The sequence below is a fragment of the Carex rostrata genome, chromosome 5, assembly GCF_964058835.1.
Source record: "Carex rostrata chromosome 5, lpCarRost1.2, whole genome shotgun sequence".
Lineage (NCBI taxonomy): Eukaryota > Viridiplantae > Streptophyta > Magnoliopsida > Poales > Cyperaceae > Carex > Carex rostrata.
The window spans coordinates 11,128,319-11,155,846 of NC_135922.1; the positions used below are offsets into that span (position 1 = coordinate 11,128,319).

At 34.8% G+C, this 27,528-nt stretch overlaps 1 protein-coding gene and 1 long non-coding RNA gene across 2 annotated transcripts; one reads left to right on the forward strand and one right to left on the reverse strand.

Moving 5' to 3' along the window:
* The first annotated feature begins 111 nt into the window (after positions 1-111).
* On the forward strand, positions 112-27,227 carry LOC144554052 (uncharacterized). Its single transcript, XR_013511526.1, has 2 exons — positions 112-561; positions 27,079-27,227. It is a non-coding gene; the product is annotated as an uncharacterized LOC144554052 (long non-coding RNA).
* LOC144554414 (putative disease resistance protein RGA4) lies at positions 3,954-12,255 on the reverse strand. The gene is made up of 5 exons (XM_078302735.1): positions 10,485-12,255; positions 8,847-8,962; positions 5,490-7,969; positions 4,518-4,591; positions 3,954-4,292 (listed from the first exon to the last, which is right to left on the reverse strand). Exons 1-3 carry the CDS (start codon positions 12,106-12,108, stop codon positions 5,681-5,683), a joined length of 4,029 nt encoding a protein of 1,342 aa, XP_078158861.1. The 5' UTR covers positions 12,109-12,255; the 3' UTR covers positions 3,954-4,292; positions 4,518-4,591; positions 5,490-5,680.
* Positions 27,228-27,528: the final 301 nt, after the last annotated feature.

Consider the following 27,528-nt stretch of genomic DNA (forward strand, 5'->3'; position numbering starts at 1 on the left):
AAAATTTTCACAGACCCATTCTCGTTTTTAATATTTTGTTTTTCAATTTTCTTATATATAAAAATTGCGGAAATAAAATAGTAAAAAAATGTAAAATTTGGAATGCAAGTACATTTTCATATGAAGATCAGATTGAACGGTTGAGATCGATGGTTTAGATATTTAAAAATAGAGATATGACTCCATAGCGTGGGCTGCTATGTAATATGCATATTATCATAGCCTCACTCTATTTATTATCATATACTTCCCTGCTACCTTGATGAGAATTTAAATCAAGATGTCTTTTTTGGATTTTGAATAACAATAGTTATCCTAAAAAAAGAATAACAAAATAGTTGCTAACAAAAAGCACTTTTGTGTTTTTCATGCTTCGGTTCGATTTAATTTTGTAATAGTTACTTGTTGGTTTATCAGGGGCCTTCTAGTCCTTCGCCTCTTCCGGTGATGAAGTGGCACATGGCACATTGTGTGCTTTGGGGATAGTAAGTTCTCTACTTTGGAGGTTCTTAAAAAAAATGGGACTAATTGTTTGTAACATATGAATTAACTAGAAGCCAAGTCATTTTTGTGGTGATCAGGGCCTTCGTGTGGTCACTTTCTTTGCTAGTTGGATGGATGTTATGTGTGTTTCTATGTTTTGAGTTGCAATTATTAGTTCTATGCTTTGCTGGAAATAGTGAATTAGTGACTCTTCATTTGTTACTTCTGTTTTTGCCCTTTTGAATTTTGGATTTTTTATGGATTATTGTCCATAAACTCTGTATTTTGTTAATTCCCTCTGTTATTGTCTTAGGATTCGTTATAACAAGCAAAACATACGATAATATCTTTTTTCTTGTAAAAAGTCCAAAAATAGGAATTAGTTTTTATTCAGCGAATATATCTAATTATCTTTTGCAAAATTCTCACTATGCAATTTGCGAGGAAACTAATGGTATAAACCAGTTGCAATCAAAGAATATTTTCTCATCAATCTTGATAAATTCTATTAGAGCTGAAACAATAAGCTTCACAACGGAACAAAATTAATTGTTGGATGTCAAACAAATAGAACTAATATTGTCAAGCGGTCCAGTGGTTGATTAGTGCAATTAATTGTTGACTATCCATAATTTCATTCTTTGTATAAATCTTAATTAATAATTTTGTGAATGTCGTAACAACTAACAAATGAGAAGAATCTCAAAACAAATAAAATTTGATTTAATTTTAAAATTTACTACAAACATAATTCACCGGGCTCTTGTCCTGTTGGCATTGTTACCAAATAAAACCTATTTCTAGATTCTAACCAACTGATTATATATTATACTTGTACCAGGTTATCTGTATACTACCATTGGGAGGAGCAACCGAGCAATTAATCGCTTTCAAAATCATTTTTTTTCTCACACTAAACAAAAGGAAAAAAAAAACAAATGCTTTCATTTGGCGTGCTGGGTGAAAGCCAAAAAAAGAAAAAAAAATAAGAAAATGATCTGTATACAAAAAAAGTTGTTTTTCTTATAAAATATATTTATGTGGATGTTCATTATATAACTTCCAATATTAATTCTCATTTTATTACCCACTACCTCCATTATCTCCACTATCTCCACTACTATGGACATTCATTTTCTCCTTTATTATTGTAACATCTCTTTCTAGCCTATAAATAGAGAATTTACACAAACACACACACACACACACACACACATATATATAGAGTTAGGCTGGGGTGCTATGGATAGCATAGTGGCCTCTATGCTACGGCTCAATATTCGAGTTTTCAAAATCCAAACGGTCGATCCGAACCGTTCATCTTATTCTCCATATTAATATCTGCTTGGAGACCAAATTTTATAATTTTCTGAATTTTTTTACTATTTATTAAGCCACTTTGAAAATCGCTAATCCAACGGTTTTACTGTTTTGTGCAGCCACCGTTGGATCAACAATTTTGTAAAATACTTAATAAATAGTAAAAAAATTCAGAAAAATGTAAAATTTGGTCTCCAAGCAGATATTAATATGGAGAATAAGATGAACGGTTCGGATCGACCGTTTGAATTTTGAAAACTCGAATATTGAGCCGTAGCATAGAGGCCACTATGCTATCCATAGCACCCCAGCCTAACTCATATATATATATATATATATAGAGAGAGAGAGAGAGAGATGAGCTATGGTGCATTGCAATGCATGGATGGGTTTGTGCATTGGAACATAAATCTAAAATTCAAAATCCAAATGGCCGATCCAAACCGTTCATCTTGTTCTCCATATTAATATGTGCTTGGAGACCAAATTTTACATTTTTCTAAATTTTTTTACTATTTACTAAGTATTTTACAAAATTGTTGATCCAACGGTGGCTGCTGATTTTACTGTTTTGTTAAGCCACCGTTGGATCAACAATTTTGTAAAATACTTAGTAAATAGTAAAAAAATTCAGAAAAATGTAAAATTTGGTCTCCAAGCACATATTAATATGGAGAACAAGATGAACGGTTTGGATCGGCCATTTGGATTTTGAATTTTAGATTTATGGTCCAATGCACAAACCCCTCCATGCATTGCAATGCACCATAGCTCATCTCTATATATATATATATATATATAGAGGTGGGCTACGATGAGTTGCGAAGTAAAACGCGTTTCTACTTCACGCCGTATTTTTATTTTGAAAGTTCAAATAACCGATCCGAACCGTTAGATGTTTAATCCATATTGAAATGTGCTTGGAGACCAAATTTTTCATTTTTTGGAATTTTTTTACTATTTATTAAGCATTTTTGAAAATTGTTGTTTTGCTGTGAACAGTAAAAAAACAGTAAAATTTTCTGGACCATCAGATCAGCGGCTTTCAAAATTGCTTAATAAATAGTAAAAAAATTCCAAAAAATGTAAAATTTGGTCTCCAAGCACATTTCAATATGGAGAACAAGATGAACGGTTTGGATCGACGTTTTGAACTTAAAAATCGCAAAATATGAGCGTGAAGTAAAATAGTCGCTTTACTTCGCAACTCACCGTAGCCCATCTCTCTCTATATATATATATATATATATTATACACAATAGTGGAGAATAAAATTATGTTATTGTTCTCTCTATCTCTCTTGTTATTTACTTTACTTTTGTTGCAACTTTATTTGAATTTTACAACAACTTTGTCTTTGAGTTATTATTAACTAAGAACAAAGATATGATTTAATAATGTTCATGCTACTGATAATATTTGGTCTGGAACTGGACCAATTATTTCACCCAATGGGGCTGTTCGGCAACACCCCTTAATCCTAGTTAGGATTAAGTCTTAAGGAAGCTTAAGGAACCGATGTTCGGTAAGCTAAAGGAAGGGTCAACGGATTAAGGAAATTAAAGGAAGCTAAAGGAGGGGGGAAGGTGCCTTAAGGAATAGGCAACGGATTAAGATCCGGACAAAAGGAAGCTAAAGGAGGTAAGTTTAATCCGTGCTAAGGAACCGATGTTTGGTGAATTAAGGAGGCTTAATCTTGTCCAGCCGAACAGCCCCAATATGATTTTCGGAGTACTTTTAGTTTTTCAGCATAATAAAAAAAATATATCCCTCCAAAGAAATTTCCACAAGCATCTAAAAATCTAAGGGTGTAATATAATCCAGATTTATTCCGTACTAATTTGGAATAAGATATTTCATTTTTTTTTCTCCCTATCTTAGAAACAGAGCAATCACTTTTCTAATATTTGAAGATCCTTCCAGATGCATTTCGTTTAGAATATGTATTTTAAATTAAAGTTAGGTGTAAAAACAAATTAAGAACTCTCTTCAGTCTTCACATTTTTCTTTTCTTTCTCGTACTGGAAAATAAATGTAGATAGAAAAAAATGCTGCTAAGAAGAGTATATAAAGAGTGAGCAATTTGTGAACGAAACCTCATAAAAAAATCTTTAACTACAAAATTGTTTAATTGATATTAATTGAAACAGTTTACTTAGTCAAATGGTGATACATTGAAACATATTTTTTAAAAGAGAAATGTGGATGTTGAGTCTCCCTATTCCATTAATAGGAACACCAGTGTATACTATAATATGTATAAAAAAAAAAAAAGAGAAGATTACTTAAAAAATAGAAAAACAAAACTGAAAAAAATAAAAAAAAAATAAAAACTGAAAAAAAAAAATGAAAAAGAAAGTTGAAAAATTACAATATTTTACATCTCGACCAAAGTTATTTCAAACCAACTAGTCACCTCTTGTGCTATCTCCATGGCTAACAGTCTATGCGGTTTGCTATCTCCTCTAAAATTCCTTCTACATTTCTCCCTCCACAAAATGAAACAGACTGCTGTCAGAATTTGTTTCAATTTCTTTTTCTTGAAGTATAGAAACATTGCAACAGTGATTGATCTATCTTTTTTAAACATCATCATATTATTTTTTTAGAATCAATTGCACATTATCATATTAAGAGATCATAAGTTGAAAAAAAAATCCAAAAAATATAACCATACATAAAGATAGATGTACCAGGCACAGAGCTCCACATACCTCATAGTACATCTTCTATCACTAAAAATAGATTTCCATCAAGCTTCAATGATGAATTGGACTTCACTCTACAGCTAGAAAAATCACATTAATTAAAGCAATTGCTTGAATTATATATACTGCACAAAAGAATCGTGATGCTATTATATGCTATAAGTCTGAATATGTGCATTTTCAATCAGACAGGTTTAATTTGATCCTCATTTCGTTTTCAACATCTATGATGGCTACATTATTTATACGGGTGGATAGCCATAAAATGCATTACAAAATATCTCAAAAAACAAAAGACAAGATTACTTTGTTATTGTGAGGTAAATCATTCATGATAAATATATTTCTGATATTAACTCTCAGTTGTAAGTATTGTTAAAAAAAATCAATCTAATACAGAATAGTGTGTGTGTTTGTGTTAGTACGCATGTGTCTTGTTGGCATATAGGCATTGGTTTAGATTTGCATCACCAATGTTACTAAGTGTTAAAATTAATTAGCAGCATCAACTTCAATAGCCCAGTAAAAATTTAGACGGAAGACCCAAGTTCAATTACTTACTAGAATATTCAACAATAATAAACTAACTAGGCGGTGGAAAAAAACTAGACTATTCTACAGAAGACTAGGATATGTATATGAGTATCTTACATGTAATTTCTGGATTAATACAAACCGACATTAGTCAAGTCGGTAGAAGAAATAATATGAATTATCTAGAAATTGTATAACCGACATTGTAGGAGTATAAATAGAAAAGGGATGTGAGGCGTGAGGGTGAGTGAAAAATATATCAAGGCTTTGTACTCCAAACCTTGTACTCCTCTTAAATAGTAAAAGAAATTAAAGTTATACATTAACTCCTCCTTTATAATATTCCACAATTCGATTTCAATTTCCAACACTAAGATGTATATTACTCGAAGAAATATGATTCAATGAGAATATTTGAAATAATATAGCAAAGAGATAATGTACCTCGCAAATGACAATATCTTTAGGATTGCGCTGAGAAACAGGAGATTTTGCAAGCTGAAATCAACTGAGTTAGGCCTCCTCTTTTGCTGGATTGATCCCATTCTCCAATTAGTACAACCGGGATTTCAGAGATTAGGTGGCAATACTTTCCGTCCTTCTGAAAATCCCTCTCCAAGAAGGGCTGTAATAGGCTACTTATGAAGGCTACTTAATCGCTGTAATAGGCCTTCTGGGAGGATCATTAGTTTAGGGCAACTCAGAATTTCAAGAGTCTTGAGCGCTTCAAGCCCTTGCATCCCTTCCGGCAGAGATGAAAGGTTCATGCAATCATAAATGCCGAGGATTTCAAGAGCAGTGAGGCCTCCAATGCTCGATGGAAGGGAGTTCAAACTTTCACATGAAAAAATTACTAGCTTTCTGAGAGCCACCAAGCTACCTAACTGTTCCGGTAAGCTTTCCAAACTTTTGCAGCTATAAATGCCGAGCACTTGAAGGGCAGTGAGACCTCCAATACTTGATGGAAAGGAATTCAAACTTTCACAATAAGAAATTTTCAATTCTTTGAGGGCCACCAAGTTACCAAACCATTCCGGTAAGTTCTCCAGTTTTTCAGAGCCACTAATTTCCAACTTCTCAAGAGATCTAGGGAGTTCAGGAACTTCAACCATATTTGGACAATTCTCGATTTCTAGAGATTCAAGTTTGGGTAGTAGCATTTTCTGGTATGACATCTTTGGTGGTGACTCTGATCTTGATTGGAGAAAGTTTTTGCAATGCCAAACTTCCATAATTCGTAAGCAATTTAAATTACTTAGCTCTTCCTCTGGCCAAGAGGTAAGACTGTCGCAGTCTCGGATGTAAAGAGATTCAATAAATGTGAAGCACTTCCACAACCACAGGGGTGAGTTTGATGGAATAGATGAGAACCAAAAGTTGCTTGAATAAATACGTAGGTTTCGAAGAGCTGTAGCATTAACATCAACACTCAGCTTCCCACATTCTCTTTCATCTTTTGGTGGTATGATGTGGTTGAATCCCATGATAGTTAACTCCTCAAGAGACACCCAAGGATTAAGGGATAGAGATTCCCAAGGTTTAAAAGAGAGAGTTTCTTCTACAATATTTTCCCTTCCACCTCTGCTTTCAAGGGTGAGTCTCCGGACATTTGTTATTCCAGTTGCAAGGCTTGACAGGGTATTGTTTCCTACAATTATCATTTCTTCCAGTTTAGGTGTGATAGGTATTGTATTTAGTTTGGGACAGTCGGTGATCGACAGCTCGCTCAGCACAGGGAAAATCAGTGATGTGTTTTCTCCAACATCTCCTTCACACCAGCAATCTAAATTTGGCATATTATATAAATATAAGCTTTTCAATGATGGAAAAGTTTTGGGTGCATCGTCACCACCTTCAACATTCATCAATACACCACAACAGAAATGCCTCAAATTATCCATATGATCTATCTTCAATATCTGAAGAAGAGGTAGCCTATGTAATGGTGGTAAGTTGATGCACCTTCTACATTCAACTATATACAACTCAACTAGGTTTTCCAGCATCTGATACTCATTCATCCAGATAGGAAACTTGTCACCTCTGTATTTTTCGATTTTCAAAACCTTTAATTTATTACAAGGTTTAAGAGCAGTTAGCACCTCAAGATCAACAACCACTGCCAATGAACTATTAGATCTGACACCCTCTGAAACTCTGTTTGGCATCCCCCAACTTAGCACCAAATGGTCCAAATTTTGTTTAGATTCCATATTTACTTCTCTTGCTTCTCTAGCATTCCCAACTTCTCCTAGATTGTACACCTCTAGTTGGCCGCCAATATTTAGGGTCTTGAGCTCTCCAAATTTATTCCCATCACGGGTGCCAACTATGTAATATGTTAGTGTTTGTAAATATTTTAGTTCTCCGAGGCCTGGTGGTGTGCACTTCAATCCATCACAATTTTCAATGTGGAGATGCCGAAGGCTCATCATATATCTCATTCCTTCAGGTAGTTCTGAAAGACAAGGCCAATCAGAGAGCCTTAGAACTTGCAAAAGATAAAGTGTGGTAATTGCTTCTGGTATTGCTTCCATACTCTGGTTCCAAAGATCAAGATACCTCAGATGCTTCATCTTTCCAGGGGTAATCATAGTGTCTTTACTAAGAACACATTTTGACAAGTCAAACACTCGTAAGAAGTTAGATTTCACAAATCCAATTTTCTGCACATGGTTTGGAAATATGGAATTTGAAATGAGATTACGGGCAGTAGGATAGCATTGAATGACATCATTAATATCTTTGGGAAATTTTCTCAGCGAGATATGTCGCATATTGCATTGGAAATTATTATTAATTTCACTACAGCAAAACGGATTTTCTGCGACTGGTATCAGCGACCGGTTATGACGCCGGTCGCAGAATATTTTTTTTCTCAAAAAAATAAATAAATAACTAATTTCTCTGACGACCAAGAATTTCTGCGACCGTATCAGCGACCGGTGCAATTACCGGTCGCAGAAAGTTTTTTTTTTCTTAATCACTGAAATCTTAGAATAAAAAAATAAGGCGCCAGACCCTTCTTTTCGTCTCCGTCCGCGCGAATCCAAACCCAAACCCAAACCCTTCGTCCCCGCGCGAACTCCAAACCCTTCGTCTCCGCGCAAACCCCAAACCCTATCTTTCCGTCTCCGCTCCGCCTCTCCCAAACTCTATTGAATAGCGCTCTTCTGTTGAGGTTGGTGTGTTTCCGCCTCTCCCAAACTCCTCCAGAAATTTCTCCTCCGCTCTTCTTCTCAGCAGTGATCAAGGGTTGGTGTGTTTCTGTCTCGAAACTCTATTGAATAGCGCTGCCTCCACTTAATTCTTCAATGAATCGGGCTTTGTTTTTCTGTTGAGGTGTCTTCTTCGATTATTGTTCCTATTCTACGGTGAGGTATTTTCTTCAATTTCTTATCTAAACTGATTTCGCTCTTCACCTGATTTCTTTCCTCTCCTGATTTAGGGTTTGCTGATTTTTCTCAAGGGGAAGCTGCAACCAAATCCCCGCACCCCCAACATCTGTGTAGTATCTTAAAAGGTTATACCTTTTCAATTTGATGGTCTAATAAAAAATTCTGATGTAACCCAGTAATTTTTTTTCTCTCGATTAAGCAGCATTTTGGTGATTAAGCAACAATTCAGAGATTTTGATTCTCCACATCACTCTTTCTATTAGTGCTAACTGCTAAGGTACTCTTTATTATTTCTAAGATTTTTTTCCCTAATTCAATTTAAGACTTCTTCTGCAGTGGTACTGATCTCCTTTAGCTGAATGTCAATTAGTAAATTTTGTACTCATGCTTGGTCAAGTAGTACCAGTGTAGAAACCAATTTAGACTTATTTTTGCATTCTAAAGTTTTCAATTCTTGAGTATATGCATAGCAGCTACCAAGTTTTACTTTTTTCCCTGTGGTCGTCGAAGAACTCTGGTCTACAATTGTTATTCAATTTAGGCTTAACTCTTTGTGTTAGTACTTGAATCAGATAATGGGTTTCATAAAGCTATATGATAATTTATTCATTATGATTACTTTACTCTTTTTGTTCATGAGTTAATGGATAATGGATTGCCAGAAGGGAATCCTTCTAAATCTGATAACAAATTTGGTTTCATACATATGTTTCTTTTATAGGTAAGATTTGGTTTAGCTCATGATTCAGAGGCTCTAACTCTCGCTTTTCAAGACTGGATAGAACAACAATTAATGCTACCACTGAGCCCAAAGGTAGTTTTAATTTTTATGATATTGTATGGTTGATGCAGTGAAAACTCCTGAGAATGGAAAAATTGTATGGTTGATGCAGTGAAAACTCCTGAGAACTGGGAGAAGTTTCAACAAGGGATAAAGAAAATGAGATGCTCAGAAGATGAAAAGGTAGTTGTGTCATTACATAAATATGCATGGGCAATTTGCTGAGTCTGAAATGTGTGTATTTTGCTTGGTAGTAAAAAAAATAAATCAAAGGGGAAAGATGAGGTACTTGGATTTGAATCTCTGTCTAAACCCTGTAGGAGAAGCTGCAAAAGCTTCTACAAGCTAAAAGCTTTAAGCTACTTGGATTTGAATCTCTGTCTACCTCATTATGGTCACATACTTTGTCTTTGTATTAGTTATAAATTATAATTTATCAAATTAAAAGTTTACCTTAATTGGCATAGGAAATACAAGATATCTGATGTGCCATATTCAGTTCTCTGTTCTTCTAAGACTATAGGACCAGTATGCTACTTTCGAAGCTGTATATTGTTTTCCAAGTATGCTATTTTATGGAATTAAGAACCATTGTTTCAGTTACTATATGTAAATTACACCATTGTAGGTTGAGACTATCAAGGAAAAGAATAGACTGGCTGTGCATTTTTTATCTACAAGAAATTTCAATTTTCAAGAAGGAAATTAATATGAATTGTTCTATATGCTGCAACAAAGAGTACTTCAACATTAACTCTCAGCAGCTGTTTTGTAATTTAATACTTCCATGTAATAATTGTATCTATGTATATAGAATTATAGATAATAGTTGCACTATCCTTTTATATTTATTAAATTCTTGAATGTTATGTTGTACAATATCTGAAATTTTGAATGCAATTGCATCCTATCACATAGCACGATGTATGCCGAAGCAAAGCGAGGCATATTTCTAGTTTGATGTAATGTTGTATGTTTTCTACCTACTAAATATTATGGAGAAATGTAAATAACAAAATAAGCAAAAAAAAATGCTGGTAGAAGCATCTGTGACCGGTTTTTTGGTCGCAGATACCTTTTCGTGACGTCAGCAAAAACAACAGCGACAAAAAAAAAATTGGTCGCAAAAAAAGTTTCAGCGACCGGGTGACGTCATTCAGCGACCGGGGACGTCATCGGTTAAGTATCTGCGACAATGCTTTCAGCGACCGGGGTATCAGCGACCGGAATTGACTTTTTGAGACCGGAATCACTATCAGCGACCGGCGCTTAAACTTTCAGAGACCGGAAAACCGGTCTCAGAAAGTTTTTTTTGCTGTAGTGTTTGTAATGGTTCTAGCAAAGAGAGACATTCATCTCTCATCACTGATTGTGCAAGATCGTGCATAAGATCGTGCATTTTGCACGTGGTCTGAGAGAGATACCCGTGTCCCCATCTGTATGGTTCACAGAAAACTTGCTCAACATCTTGGAAGAAGGACCTCCAAACCAACTCGTTGAAAATATCACTACCTGTCATTTCAAGATCACCCGACTTGTCGGATGGAATAAATCCATTGGCCATCCAATACTGCACCAGCGTCTCTTTTTTCATCACATGATCCTTTGGAAACACAGCACAAAAAGCAAAACATTGTTTCATATATGAAGGCAAGTGATTGTAGCTTATCCTCAATGCGGGAAAAACCTCATTAGCATGCTTATGTTCCCATATCGTGCTTTGTTGGAGTACTGCTGACCACTCTTGTACCTCATGCTTATAACTCAATAAACTACCGAGTGCTTTAATGGCTAGCGGTAGTCCCCCACATTTTTGAACCAACTTTTTGCCAATCTCAACTAGCTCTGGGTGCTCCTTTACCCCCTTGCTAAATGCTCTTTTTTGAAATAGGCTCCACGAGTCCTCCTCATCTAAGCATTCCAAATTATAACTCTCTATGGTACCCATTATTTGAGCTACTCTATCGTTCCTTGTGGTAACTATAACAACACTCCCCGAATCACCACAGTCTAATAGAGCTCTCAAATGCTCCCACTCATTGACATTCTCATTCCAAACATCATCTAGCACCAAAACATATCGCTTTCCACTTAAAATTTCTCGTAAACTCTTCTTGAGTAGCTCCATGTTCTCAATAGAATGTTTGCATTCCCCATTAACTAATTCAATGATTAACTTAACAAGACGACCAGTATTAAACTCTTCAGAAACACAAATCCATAATTGTAAATTGAAGTATTCTTTCACTTTAGGATCATTATACACCAGCTGGGCAAGAGTGGTTTTGCCGAGCCCACCCATGCCGACAACTGGCAAGACCATCAAATTCTCAGTTGGATGTGCCTCAGTCAACAATTTCACCAATTTTTCTTTGTCGTCCCTCCTCCCTAAAACCTCCGACTCAATTACATATGAATCGGTTCTGACATGATCAACAACTCGCCCTTGCCGACCTTGAACAAATTTGAATGTCTCCATCTCAGTGACAAGCCCATGAATCCTCCCTACAGCCTCCTTCAACTTTCTACTCATATTGAACCGAAACAGAATTGGATTTCGAAGGGAGAAAAAGCCACTTACATTCTTCACCTTGTGGCCGCGCCTCACGGCATCCCAGCGTAGCTCCTCGTAATGGATCTCGTCAAGAACATCGTCAGCATAATAGGCAGCTGATTTCAGCTTGACCAGCCAAGTCTTCACGTACCGATTATCATCCCCTTTTTCCTCAGCATCGGTAAGTACTGCCTGGACCGCGAGCAGCTTGTTGTGGAGCTTCTCACGCTGGTCAGCAACGCCCCACATCTCGCCAATCCTCTGCACCAGTATGTCTGCTGATTTTTGCACTACGATTGGAAGCAGAGCTGATAGCAACAGGTCTGCCATGGCTGAATTGGAAGTTACTTGGTGGCAAGAGTTAATTAATTTTAAGGGTGTTTTTTCTTAATCTCAGAACAATATGGTTTTGGCGAAAAGAAGGATGGGAATTAATTGATTGGGTTTATGAAACGGAAATGGAGTGGAGAGATGCAAAGTTTGAGATTCTTTCTTTGCTTTTTCATCGTTTGGTTGTTACGTGAATTGTAGTGCAAATTCTTTTTAAAAGCTTGACGTGATATGTCCAACAGGAATTTGATCATGCGTTACATTTGTTGACACATATTTGCATGTAGCGAACCTGTGCCATAATATCCACTTGGAGATTTTTTTTTTTGGATAAATAATTAAATTGAGAGAAGACATCCTATTAGAATTTTACAATTACAAATAACAAAAAGGAACCGCTGATCTTGTTTAATGTAAGAATTAAATAATATGCGACAAAAATATTAGATTTTGAATTTATTTAGAATAAGATCAACATAATAAAAATCGCTGGTATATAGATGAAGATTTGATAATTTAATTTGGGTCAATTGCATATTTTTGGTAGAGTTTGTTCCTTCGCCTTTGGTAATCATGTCAGAATATCACAATAAAATCTAATAATTTGTCTGGTTGAGATTTAATTAGGGTCAATTGAACATTTTGTTTGTTTAATTCTTCTCAATTTGATGATTATTTTCAATTTTTACTGTTATTAATTCTAGTTATTATAATGTTGTATATTATCATATCAACATTTTAGAATTCTTTTTTGAAAATTTAAATAATATATTATGGGGAAATAAAAAATATTTTCAAGAATGATAAGTTAATGTTTATATAATTTTGTATTCAATAAAACCATACCCATTCAGTATGAGATCAATAACAACTTTGAGAGAAGTTGCCATAGAAAATCAAAAAGGGTGAATTGGATTCTTTTCTTGATAACAGAGTGAATTGGCTTTTAATTATACCCTTTTTACTTTTCAAAAAAGATATTCTAATTCTTTGCTTCTACCTCTTAGATTTTTCAAGCGAATAAATACAACTAAGAGACTGCACATCTGTTATTACGGTGTATATACTTCATAGGTTATCCAATTAAATTAAAGAAATGAAATAATAATAAAAAAGTTGCCAATGGTTATTTGATCAATTAATTTTTTACCAGTCCGTCTGCTATTTATAGTGAAGTGTCACGTATACGAATCACATGTTCAAAAAATTCAAACGATAATTTTATTTTGAAAATCATTTTTAACAAGGTTCCCAAAAAAAAAAAAAAAAAATAACAGAGAACATGGTCTGATTTTGTGATTATCTCCAATCCTCTTTGTCAACTCGACTAGTTAAAATTGTTACAAGTAAGCCTTTTTTTTCATCGAGGTGCAATTAGAATTTGAGATGAAATTTGAATGGGATTTGAAGAAGAAATATTTCGTTAGTTGATCATATATAATACAGTTAATAGTTAATACTAATACATATTACTATGCATCTAAGATCTATATATACTGGATACAAGACATATAGCATTTAGAGAGAACAAACAAAAATAGGAAATAAAGTGTACAAACAGTAGCTGTAAATATAAATTCATAAATTGCAAATTCAAAAAATAAAAAAAATAAAAAGTTAGGGGGTATTTTGTAAAATTTCACTTTTGGGTTTTGCTCGGTGTATCCAAGACAGTATCTCCAATTTATGTGTTTTGTTTATTAATCTTGAACATGTTCATTTCGGTATTTTTTCTAGAGAAAACTGAAAAGCATCCGGTACTATTTTTTGATAGCTCTTTGATATTAACGCACACCTTTAAATAATTAACTTTTCTTGAACAAAAAATTGACTTAGGAAATGTTTTTCTATTATGCATGCAGGACACGCCAGCAACATTGGCGTTTCTAACCTCAGACACACCCACATTGCTGGCATGCATGTTGCAGCTACAAAATTTTTATTAAAACAAAATATATACACTACATATTTAACTTTTTTAATAGTACATATAAAAAATGGTAGGCTAGCACTGATAGGATCAGGGTGCGTCCGACGTCCATCGGAGCCAAATTTGATTTCGATCTATTTTGCTTTGATTTACTTTAAAAGTTGTACATGTCTACTTCAATCTTCATACAAATTTGATATGCACGGATCTTAAAGAGAAACTCGTCAAACTCAAATTTGAATCCGATAGAGGCCATCAGACACACTCCTTTTTCCACACTGATAATTCGTACTCATGCAGATTGAGAGATTTTGACAAGAAAGTGATAGTGCGGTGTTTGGAGGAAAAGAGTCTCAAGTACACAGCAGGGAGCCGCTGCAGCTAGCTAGATTTGTAAATTAGGCAATTTTGGTGCCCAGCCATTGTCTACTAGCTGATAGCTACTATCAGTTCTCTCAAAAAAAGAAAACTTTTCAAAAGAAGTTTCTTTTTAATGGCAATTTTATTTGGATTTTATTTGGATTTTATTTGGATTATGAGTAGATGATCCTGCTTTTGTTGTCATTTTTAAATATCAAACAATAATATTCAATGTGAATTAAAATTTTTGAAATATTACAACATCTTTTGAAAATCAATACATAATTTATGAAAATTTTCTAACTAAATCTGGACTTCCACTAGGGGTGTAAACAGATCAGATATTTCCGCATTCATCCGGATCCGAATCCGAAAAATTCCGGATTCGGATATTCAGATACGGATATTTTCGGATACGGATCCAGATTCGGATAATTTTTTACCGGATACGGATGCAGATGGGGGTTCTGGATATTGAATCAGATACGGATCCGGATACGGATAATTATCTGTATCCGACAACTTATTTAATTCGGACATCTGAATTCTCATGTCACTAAAGCTGTTTAATTTTCCCTAAAGTTGTTTTGTCTCTGTGTACCACTCTTTCTCCATTTTGCAATGTACTGGATATATGTATTTGTATATTGTTGTTTATAAATCAAGGATCTATGGACAATTTCAACCAAATATATATATATATATATAGAGTTAGGCTGGGATGCTATGGATAGCATAGTGGCCTCTATGCTACGGCTCAATATTCGAGTTTTCAAAATCCAAACGGTCGATCCGAACCGTTCATCTTATTCTCCATATTAATATCTGCTTGGAGACCAAATTTTATAATTTTCTGAATTTTTTTACTATTTATTAAGCCACTTTGAAAATCGCTAATCCAACGGTTTTACTGTTTTGTGCAGCCACTGTTGGATCAACAATTTTGTAAAATACTTAATAAATAGTAAAAAAATTCAGAAAAATGTAAAATTTGGTCTCTAAGCAGATATTAATATGGAGAATAAGATGAACGGTTCAATTTACCACCATCAAAAGAAACAAAACAATAAGCCTCGTAAGTTCCGCTTCAGAAGCGAAAAAGAAAAAGAAGAAGAATTAGGTCTGCCGTTTTGAGAGTCAGAGGCGCCACCCTCCGCTCCGCCGCTCCGCCGCTCCTCGTCCCGCCTCCGTCCTGTTGCCTCTCACCCCGTCCACTTACTGAGAAGGTTCTCTTTTCGTACCGAGCTGACGAGGTCCTTCTTTCGAGCCGAGCCGATAAGGTTCTCCTTTCGAGGCGACGCTTTATCAACTACTGTCACCTCGTTTTCATTGAGCCGACGCTTCCACTTTGGATCTAGTCGCGGCTCATTTACTCCGCCTTGTTTTACTCCGTCGTCCTCGTCATGATCCGTCAGCGGCGATATGGATTTCTCGTCTACGCTTCCTCCGACCTCGGATTGCGCTGAAGACCACCTTCCCCTGCTTCGTGACGGTACTTGGTAGCATCAATCTCCTTCTTGTCTCTTCTCTTTATCTATTATAACTATATATATGTGAATAAGGTACATGCTTTATGGTTGATGCCGATGATGAGATTGCAAAGAGTTGTCTCCTTCCTCCTCTCTTTCCTCTTCTTTCCTTCTTCTTTCTCCTCTCTGAGTGGTGACTGTCCCGGTCCGGTTGATTCAGTTTCTGGTCCGTTTTGATTCAGTGCCTTTTTCAGCTGAGTGGTGACTGTCTCGGTCTGGTTTGATTCAGTGCCCTCTCCTTCTTCCTCTCTGAGTGGTGACTGTCCCGGTCCGATTTGATTCAGTGCCTCTCGGCTGCGCATTCCTCTGGGCGGCGTCGATTTTGGAAAGAAGAAGACGTTTCGTCCTTAAGGAAGGGTTACATATCACATGCAACTCAAAAATTATTGTTGTGTCTACATTCCCAGAGAAGAAAATCGGAAGGCCCACCTACTTGCTAATCGGGCGCGAATAGACCAATTCGCATTCTCTGGCTTCACGTATTTGTTATTTTCTGACATAGCAAATTAGATGGTTTTACAAATAGCTAAATGTATAGGTTTCATGCTTTTTAATTTAAACAACAAACCTATGTAATAGCTATCTTGTAAATCGTTAGATCAATGCAATCGCCTACGGGCTTTCAACCAAAAAAAAAGATGAACGGTTCGGATCGACCGTTTGGATTTTGAAAACTCGAATATTGAGCCGTAGCATAGAGGCCTCTATGCTATCCATAGCACCCCAGCCTAACTCTATATATATATATATATATATATATAGAGTTGGGCTATGGTGCATTGCAATGCATGGAGGGGTTTGTGCATTGGACCATAAATCTAAAATTCAAAATTTAAATGGCCGATCCAAACCGTTCATCTTGTTCTCCATATTAATATGTGCTTGGAGACCAAATTTTACATTTTTATGAATTTTTTTACTATTTATTAAGTATTTTACAAAAGTGTTGATCCAACGGTGGCTTAACAAAACAGTAAAATCAGCAGCCACCATTGGATCAACAATTTTGTAAAATACTTAATAAATAGTAAAAAAAATCAGAAAAATATAAAATTTGGTCTCCAAGAACATATTAATATGGAGAACAAGATGAACGGTTTGGATCGGCCATTTGGATTTTGAATTTTAGATTTATGATCCAATGCACAAACCCCTCCATGCATTGCAATGCACCATAGCCCAACTCTATATATATATATATATATATATATATATATATAGATGGGCTATGGTGCACTGCAATGCATGAACCCCCTTATGCATTGCACTATAAATCACGGATTTAAAGTTCAAACGACCGATCCGAACCGTTCATCTTGTTCTTCATATTAATATCTACTTGGGGACCAAATTTTACATTTTTTGGAATTTTTTTACTATTTATTAAGCAATTTTGAATGTCGCTGATCTGATGGTCCAGAAAATTTTACTGTTTTTTACTGTTCACAGCAAAACAGCAATTTTAAAAAATGCTTAATAAATAGTAAACAAATTCCAAAAAATGTAAAATTTGGTCTTTAAGCACATTTCAATATGGATTAAACATCTAACGGTTCGGATCGGTCGTTTGGACTTTAAATTGTGATTTATAGTGCAATGCATAAGGGGGTTCATGCATTGCAATGCACCATAGCCCATCTCTCTCTCTCTCTCTCTATATATATATATATGAGTTATTGAACTACATAAGTACATATACATGTATACTTATGATTGAAACCAACAAATTTTTTATGAAAAATATTAGATCTAATTTATGGATGAAAAAATTTATATTTAGATGTTATTTTTTATTAAAATGTATATTAGTAATTTATTTTCAATTATCCGAATTATATTCATATCCGTATCCGTTTCCGTCTGATATCCGATTCGTATCTGTATCCGTTTAATATCCGATCCGTATCCGTATCTGAGACTATCCGTATTCGTATCCGTATCCGTATCCGAAAAATTATAACGGATATGGATATGGTAAGGCCACTATCCGATCCGTATCCGACCGTTTACACTCCTAACTTCCACACATAAAAAAGATGTATTTTATCAAAATAAGACATATTATTTGATTGGAAGGCTGATATTAAATTCAAAATTTCATCTTTCAATCATAGCCGTTGACGGATTAGGACATCTACGTGCGTAATATAAGAATGGAGATATAACAAGATCAATACTTTAGAATTTTCTGAAAACTTAAATCAAATTTATTATGGGAAATGAAAAAAAAAATCATCAATGATAAGTTAAATTTTTATAGATTTGTATTAAAAATATTATTACCAGACTAACACATTGTACAAGCTAGATACCATATCCGTTCAATGAGATCAATACCATGGAACAGCAACATGTCAAGTTTGATTGAAGTTGACATAATAAATCAAAAAGGGTGAATTGGATTCTTTCTTGATAACGGAGTGATTAAATTGGCTTAAGTATGCTTTTACTTTTCAAAAAAGATATCATAATTCTTATCTTCTACATTTCATGCTATATTCTAATCCTTATTATGGGACAAATAAATAAAAAAAAAATAACCATAGCACAATCAAGCCCAATTTGATCAAGTCTGACGGTTAATATGTAAATTTTGATAAATTTTAAGAGTGACTTAATAATAATTAGGTCCTCAGCTAAGAGCAGGGATGGATTTGATTAAATTTTATTTATAATTTTTCAGACCTTCTCACCTCTTCCTTGAAATCGAGACTTTGAGACAATAATATATAAAACATACATGAGAAAGGAGCAGGTCCGGTGCTCATGGGACCGATTTTTGAATCCAATGAACTTTATCACCGTTCGATTTGTTTAAGATCCATGTCTACAAAAATTGAAGTAGATCATATAGATATTAAAACAAATCAGACAATCATAAATCCATCAAACCTAAAATAGGTCCAATGGACGTCCGATTTTTTTGGGGGGCGTGAGTACATTATATTTAGAGGAGGGTCCCAATGCCTCATTTTTTTTATACCTCATCATACCTCATATTTTATATCTTCATTTTCTTCATATTCAAAGTCTAAATTGTCAATCCGAACCGTTCAACATGTTATCCATACTAAAATATGGTTAGGGTTGAAATTTTATATTTTTCGGAATTTTTTTGCTATTTTTTAAGATGGCTAGAAAATCACTATTTTTTGAACGGTTCAAAAACAGTGATTTTGTACCCATCTTAAGAAATAGCAAAAAAATTTCAAAAAATATAAAATTTCATCTCCATGCATATTTTAGTATAAATATTTTGTTGAACGGTTCGGATCGACAATTTGGACTTTGAAAACGAAAATATAAAATATGAGGTATGATGAGGTATGAAAAAAATGAGGCATTCGAACCCTCTTATATTTAATAGTTTCCAATGTGCTTGAAAAAGTACATTCAACAATTTAATTTTGGGGTTAATACGGGTTTGTAACATAATTTTTTTTTTTTTTTTTTTTTTTTTGAAAAATTGGTAGCAGCTACCAATATTGAATTGAATAAATGTGTTTACAACATCTCTAGTCTAATAAAATTATAGATATTACAAATCAGCCAATTCCTGTAGGCATAACCCCTCTTAGCATTGTGTCATTAGCCATTGAATGTGGCCTCTGACCCATACCCACAGTAATCCACAATCGAGCCTCTTCTCCTGCCATGTTAGAAAGTACCCCTGGTGGCCTTCTCTTCCCTCGAAATATCACTTCATTGCGCTGCTTCCACAACAACCATATAACTGCCATACATCGTGTCGCCCATTGTCTCTGTGGTATCCCTAGTGCTGCACTATACCGAGTTCTAGACCGCTCCCAGGTCTCCAAAACCGTATCAGCAGTTTGCATCAGATTCTCCATACGGTGCCACACTGCTTGTGCATAAGAGCATTGAAAGAACAAATGATGCACAGTTTCCATCTAACAATTGTCACACATAGCACATCTAGCATCACAATTCATACCTCTTGTAAGCATCACATCATGTGTTAGTACTCTATTATTAAGCACTAGCTATGTAAGGATTTTGACTTTAGCCGGTGCAAGGCTTCTCCACACCTCAAAACAGCCCCATTTCTCTTTTCCAGTTGTGATCATGATATTATATACTGAGGCAGCTGTGTAATTCCCATGGCTTGACCAACGCCATGCTAGGGTATCCTCCTCATCTGTTAAGACCGGTACCGTACCAGTATAGTGAGTGAGTAGTTCGGGTTTGGTTTCAAACACATCAGACAAGGTTATGCATTGAGAGGGTGGTCTAGACCCAGAACCAGTTCACCTTGGCCCAAATCTTTGAGCAACATCACGACATTCTCGGGTTCAATCAATCAGTTGATAATATTTGAGCTAATCTTGGCCCAAATCTTCGTTTCTGAAACCCAGAACCAGTTCACCTTGGCACAATTTTTCGTTCATTATAGGCCTTCGAGGTGGATGTACCAAATTATTGCAGTAAATTCAAGTTGCTTACAATTTTAAACCCCGGTGGGCACAACCCTTCATCGACGCTTCCCTGACCTTCCGTCAGCCTGCGGCCTCTGCCAACATGACAATGAAGATATCACTCACACACTCTTCCACAGCTCTCATGCAAGGGCAGCTTTTGGCTACTCTCACCGCTAGGTCATTACGTCAAATTTTCCTTGATTTATGTCCGACATTGTCAGACGAACACATTGCTATCTTTGTCAACACTCTCTGGAGTATCTGGAAGGCGCGCTGCGGTTCACTCTTCTCCAATCGGTCAATTCGGCCGACATCCACAGTTTAGGCAGCCAACAACCAACTCCACTTGGCACAACTTTGCTCTCTAATATCTCATCAATCAACCTCGCCAGTTGATCCAGGTGACACCGAAGCTTACCTTACCCTGCTGTTAACCTCCCACCAATGTTGGTCAGACGGCTCCTTTGCACAACCTGATTAGGGAGGTTCTGCATTTTGCCTTTTTTTGGGAACACAGCTAGTCCAGTATGGCTTAACGCACCACACAGATCTTTCTGCTTTTCAGATGGAAACGATGGCGGTTTTGCCGGCGGTCCAAGCTGCTGTTGCCCATAACGCTCGAGAATGTATTTTCTACACGGACTCAGAGCTGCTTGTCAGGACCCTAGGTTCTTTTGACGCCCTGCAATTTGCTGACTGGCAAGCCTCCACAGAACTGATGCAACTTTACAAACTGCTGCTGCTACACACACAATACAAATGCATTTTCAGACAAAGAGAAGAGGTTCATTTAGCCCATGAACTTGTCAATTTGGCCCGCACAAAAAGGTTCAGCTACACTTGCTGTACTTTCCCCCTCTTCTTGTCCATTTGAAACTCAACGTCACCCACTACCGCTCCATGCAGTTCTTCTAAATAATTCCTCACTAGTCTCTCTGCCTTTTGTTTTGATGCGACGCCTTTGAAAACAGCATAATCAGATCCCAGGAAAAACAGAGTATGTTTCTGGCCGAGACATATGTGTTCCGGGGATGCACAACAAATGCCTTGTTCTGGAAAGGCCAAAACAGAATGTTCCTGACAGAAATAGGAGCCAAAATCACCTGTTTCTGGCCAAAACATAGATGTTCCTAGCTGTTCCAGGTAATGCAGAAAAGTTCTTTTTTCTGGAAAGGCCAAAACAGAGGCCGAAATCACCGGTTTCCGGCCAAAACATAGATGTTCCTGGCTGTTCCGGGGAATGCAGAAATAGTGTTGTTCTAGAAAGGCCAAAACAGGGGCCGAAACTAGCTGTTTTGGTGTCAATCGTTATTCTTCATAGGTTGTTCCTCACTTTTGTATTTTCAATAAGCATGGGGGTGAATCAGTGTTATGTATCATGGTAACTATATGTTTAGTGCCAACGCCTAAGAGCTTTTCAACAACAAAAAAAAAAAATTAAACCCTAAACCCTAAACCCTAAATCCTAAATCCTAAACAATTTTAAACAATTATAGTAGGGAGGTAAATACGTAATTTTATAATTTTTTAGTGGTATATATCAGGGGCGAGTCCAGTACTTCACAGGGGTAGGCCTACCCCTGAATTTTTTTTTTCTTTTTGGACCGGGCTTTTATTATGGGCTTGCCTACCCCAGAAATCAAATTTGCCTACCCCAGGCCCAGAACCCTCTCCTGCGCGAAGGAAAAGAAGAAAGAAACGCTCGCTGAGCGCTGCTCTCTCCTGCGCGAAGGAAAAGAAAAAGAAAGAAAGAAACCCGTCCCCTGCACGAAGGAGAAGAAACCCTCTGCGGCTCCGCCTGTGCCAGCCGCGCCTGCACTGCACAAAGGAGAAGAAATTCGCTCCGCCTCTATTGCAATACTGCTATTCGGTAAATCCCCTTTTTCTTTTGTTCTTTGCTTCTTGATGTGATCATGTGATTGGTCAATTTCATAATCCAATTGGGCTGATTCAGACGAACTGGTACAACGAAGGGAAGAACCAGGGGCCTCCTTCTGTCCTTCATAAAATTTACAGTTCTTAATTTTCTTTGTTTAATTTTTTTAATTTTCGTACTTTACTACCATTTTCCAATTTTCTTTTTGTAATCTGCTATCTTTGGTACCATATGAGCAACTGGGGCTATCATCAGGATTGATATTTCATCGAAATGAGGTGGCATCAACTTTTGCAATGAGATCCTTGAACTTTTGATCAATTGCATCTGCCCAGAAAGGAATAACATAACAAATGAGTTTCACTAAATACTTGTCAATTTAAGAGTACTTTTGTCATAAATTAAGAGATGAGCATACAATGATACAAATCATATATATGATTAATTGGTTTTTCGGTAAAAAGGAGCATTTAGCTTTTGTCCTTTGTCAATGTTTTTATACCATATTATCATAATTAGTTACATTGTCTATTGATAATATACCAAAAATTTAGAATTGCTTAGACTCTTGATTTTGGCTTTGGACAATTAAATGATTAGAATTGAATTGGATAATTAGAAATTTAGAATTGCTTAGACTCTTGCTTAACTCTAATTTTTTCTTTGAATTTGTTAATAGAGAATGGACATATACTACACGACGGCACCTAAATTTCTAATTGATTCATCTTCACAAGGATCACAACAAATTGGACCTAGCTTAGGCCCTAGTAGTTCTTCATCTTCACTTAGTTGAAACCTTTGATGTTCATTTATGTTAAAAAAAAAATTTACAACTACTTATATGGTTATTCTTGCCTACCCTTGATTGAATTCCTAGCCTCGCCACTGGTATATATGAAATTCTCTTGTAAGTTTGAATAGATGTGGATCTGGGTCCATTTGTGATAGATGAAATATTTCCTCGAAATGTGAAATTTGAAGAAAAATAAGTTAATTAACTATAAACACAAAATAAATACACTATTTTATTTTTAGAGAAGTATTGATTTAATATTTGATGCACTAATCTCGAACTTAAATCGTCAAAACCAATTTACTTTACCACTAATACGTTTACATACAAAATTTATAAATTTATAAATTAATTTACTATTATATTAATCAAACAAAAAGGTTTATGGGTTATTATGTTGCATTCATTTTTCAACTATTTTTAACTGATTGACTTTAAAATAAATTAATTTGAAAAATTATAAAATTTGTATATAAACACTTTATTTATGAAGTATATCAGATCCAACAATTTAAATTTGTTATTTAAAGTTGATCCAATATATTTTAGAGTTAAACTCACTAAAATTTTAATGAGCTTAAGGACACCCTAGTTCTACTCGACTTTATTTGAAAGGTGCCAGAAACCATTAATCCATGAAGAAGTATATGCGCAAAAACGGCACAAACAAATTTAAAAAGGACCCAGAGGTAGCTAAGCCTTCCTTATGGCTAAAAAAACTTGTCAATTTAATATTAATGGAGCATTTGTTTAATTAAAATATAGTTTGTCACCCCTATTATAATTAATGGAGCATTTGTTTAATCAAAATAACAAATATGTCTCACTCAAAAATATATATTGTTGAATATTATTTTTGTGAAATTCCGCCTTTGCTATAATAAATTTCTTATTCTGCCCTTGCAAAACAACAACACAGTAGCATTCCTCACTTGATCACTTTATTCTTGGACAATTACATAATTTAATAATGGGCAGTAAGTGCTCGTGCTTGTTAGAACATCAGTAGTGGGATATCCATTTTTTTTTTTCCCTTTTTTCTAAAGCACACCTGAATACATGATGCAAAGAATTTTGCAAAGAAATGCAAAATTTATAAATTTTAATAAGATCAAAATTTATAATTAACAAAAAAATGCAAAGAATTTTGGCACGAAATATATAAAGATAATTTTTGCATTGATTATATTCGTATTTTCATAAGGACAATTATGGCACACTTTCGGTGTTAAAAAATATTGTTAATTTCTCATTTTAATTTTGCAATTTGTAAAACTATTAATTAACTTGCAATTTGTGGGTATCAATTGAAACTTGTTAATTTCTCTAACTTTTGTATAGTTAGATTAAAATGTTATAATTTCATTGTGCAACAAAATTAAAATATTTTAGCCATTAAAAATAAAACAAACTATTCAATATATAGTATTCAGACTTATTTGCAATAAACATAACGTTAGGACTATCAACTATTAAACTTTCAAGATCTTTGATGAAAAATAAGTAGCCAATAAATAAACTAATAGTCTATGAAAGAATAAAAATCAATCAAACCTAGTTAATAACCCAAGATTACTTTTGTAATTTTCATCGAAGAAATAAAATTGATTATTAAAAAAAACCAAAAGTCAAACATAATCCTTAATTAATTTTGTAATTTTAATACATTTATTTATTTTTTATCTTTTTTACTGGTTTGACTTTATTCTAATTGATTCAAAAATTTATAAATTTATTTTATAAACTTATCATTCGTGAAGTAGATCAGTTTCAATTATTTGAATTCACTATTCAAAATCAATCTGATAAGTTTTGAAGCTATATGAAAGAGCTTGATGAGCTAAACAACACCCTAGTTCCACTTCTATTTCAGTGGACAATTAAATATGGGGAGGGTCAAATGCCTCCATTTTGTGTGTCTCCATCATGCCTATATTTTTAAAAAAACTTTAATAACTCAAAATTTAAATCTTATAATTCAAAATAAAACTGTTGGATATGAACTACATCATTTTATTTTTGCAAGTGTAAAAAAATTATGGCATTTTAACTTTCTTTTAGTTATCATCTCGAGCTTGTAAAAATGTATACTAATGTGAATGATTTCTAGACATTGATTTTTCAACTTATTGATTTACATAAAAGTAAAATCAAAATGTGATAATTTTTTATGGGCATATAGAGAAAACAACATAGATCACATCTAATGATTTTATCTTGACGTTTAAGTTTTAAACTTTGAGTTATTTAAGTTTTTAAAATGGAGGCATTTAAAACATCCTCATTAAATATTAGAGGGAATTTCATGTATCGTCCTCACAAATCTTGAAAATACTTATTTCTCCATCTAAAATTCATAATATAATATTTACCCTTCTAAATTTCGAAAACTCACAAATTTCCCTATTTATTAAGTTTTCCTAATAAAATTCATTTTAAATTTATAAAATATTCATTTAATCATTTCTCCATCTATTATTTTTCTCTTTTCTGTTCGTTCTCAGAGAAATCTCAAGTTTCGAATCACTTAATTATATGCGATTCTACCTTACATCTCGGGAAATTAATTCATGGTGCCTTGCCTCTGGGGTCCATAATGAAGTGCGTGATGTATCTCATACGGCTTTCCCATGCGATTTTGCAAGGGTATGCTGGCTAGTGGGGTGGCTTGGGATGAGATCGGTTAGCTTCAATGAGTGATTCCAGCATGATTTTCTTAAAATCTGTGAGGAGGTTGCAAGGTGATCAATTTATGGTATTGGTTATTTCTCTTTGGGCCTTATGGAGGTGTCACATTAATAACACTACAAGAAAATATATCTTTGCCGGCACTTAAAAACGCCACTAAATACTTTTGCTTATGGTTGCCTCGGATGATAAATTCCATACTCATTTGTCTTTGTTTTTACTGGGTCTGTTTCAGTATCTGTGTTTAACTCTCTCTGTTCTATAGATGGTTCATTACACTTTGAGGAGTGATGCAATGGTTGAACTGATTGGTGAACCTAAATGGTTGATGGGCTTGAGCACTCTTCAAAATTCGCATTTAGAGGAAATATTTTATGTCGTCTCTCGTTTCATGGCTTCAAAAGTATCTAATGGCTAATAATTTAATTAGCCACCTTAAGACTTTAGTCAAGTGAAAATCTGTTCTAGCTTAAATTCTTTTTAGTTCCGGCTTCAAGCGATATATAACATTCGGTTTAGCTCAGCATAATACAAGACAACCATTCACATAGCCTGAAACAAGAAAGGCCCAAGTCCAGTTTTCATTAAATGCCTTTTTTTTTTTTTTAAACATTTCCAAGAGTTACACGGCCCAAAATATCAAAGGTCATAGAATTCCAGCCGAACCCAATCTCGCTTCTTCAGCTCCCAACCAAGCTCCAAACTCCCAACAGACCCCATTTCTTGCACTTGAGCCCTTATGACAAGGACAATTTGCCAGTAGCTTAAAAAAATACAGAATAATTGGGAAGGGAGAGATTAATTGAGGAAGAAACGGGATCAGATTCCATAATTGCTCTGATACCATAAAACTGTAAGTAAGAAGATAGTGAATACAAGAATTTTGTTTTATTTCTCGATTGATCTTTGAGCAGAAGGTTTACCCCATTATATATAGGGAAGAGTTACAGCATCTAATCTGAGACTAACCTCCTAACAACTCTTTTACAAAAGTAGTTATACTAACAGCCTTGTCTAACAATATTTGCTAATTAACTTTGGCTAAGCTGCTATGTTGTCTTCTTCTGATATTGCTGTTGCTTTGGCGCATGGCATGGTAGCTTTATTAACCGACTTCCCCAAGGTACACCAATTTACCTATTTCTTTTCAAAAAGGGGAGAGAGGGCTTCCCTGGATCAGAGTATTTATATGGAGCCATTGATTTCCAGAAACTTGAATAAGAGTTATATTTTAATAACTCTTGCTTTAAGAATAAATGACATAAGATCTTTTACTTTCTTAGTAAAAGTGGCACATTGCGAGCTTTAGGGACAGTAATTGTTTGTAACATATGAATTAACTAGAAGCTGAGTCATTTTTTGTGGTGATGGCTGTGAGGCCTTCGTGTGGTCACTTTCTTTGCTAGTTGGATGGATGTTATGTGTGTTTCTATGTTTTGAGTTGCTATTATTAGTTCTATGCTTTGCTAGAAATAGTGAATTAGTGACTCTTAATTTGCTACTTTTGTTTTTGCCCTTTTAAGTAAAGAATGAAGAGGTAGCTTGTTTGAATTGGATTTTTTATGGATTATTGTCCATAAACTCTGCATTTTGTTAATTCCCTCTGTTATTGTCTTAGGATTCGTTATAACAAGCAAAACATACGATAATATCTTTTTTCTTGTAAAAATTCCAAAAATAGGAATTAATTTTTATTCACCAAATATATCTAATTATCTTTTGCAAAATTCTCACAATGGAATTTGTGAGGAAACTAATGGTACAAACTAGTTGCAATCAAAGAATATTTTCTCATCAATCTT

Coding starts and splice junctions, on each gene's coding strand:
- LOC144554414 (XM_078302735.1), bottom strand. CDS start 12,108: ATGGCAGACCTGTTGCTATCAGCTCTGCTTCCAATCGTAGTGCAAAAA. Junction 8,963..10,484: donor TGAAAGTTTAAGCGCCGGTC/GCTGATAGTGAT, acceptor TAACAATTGTAG/ACCAGAGTTCTTCGACGACC. Junction 7,970..8,846: donor CTAAATTGGTTTCTACACTG/GTACTACTTGAC, acceptor ATACGGTCGCAG/AAATTCTTGGTCGTCAGAGA.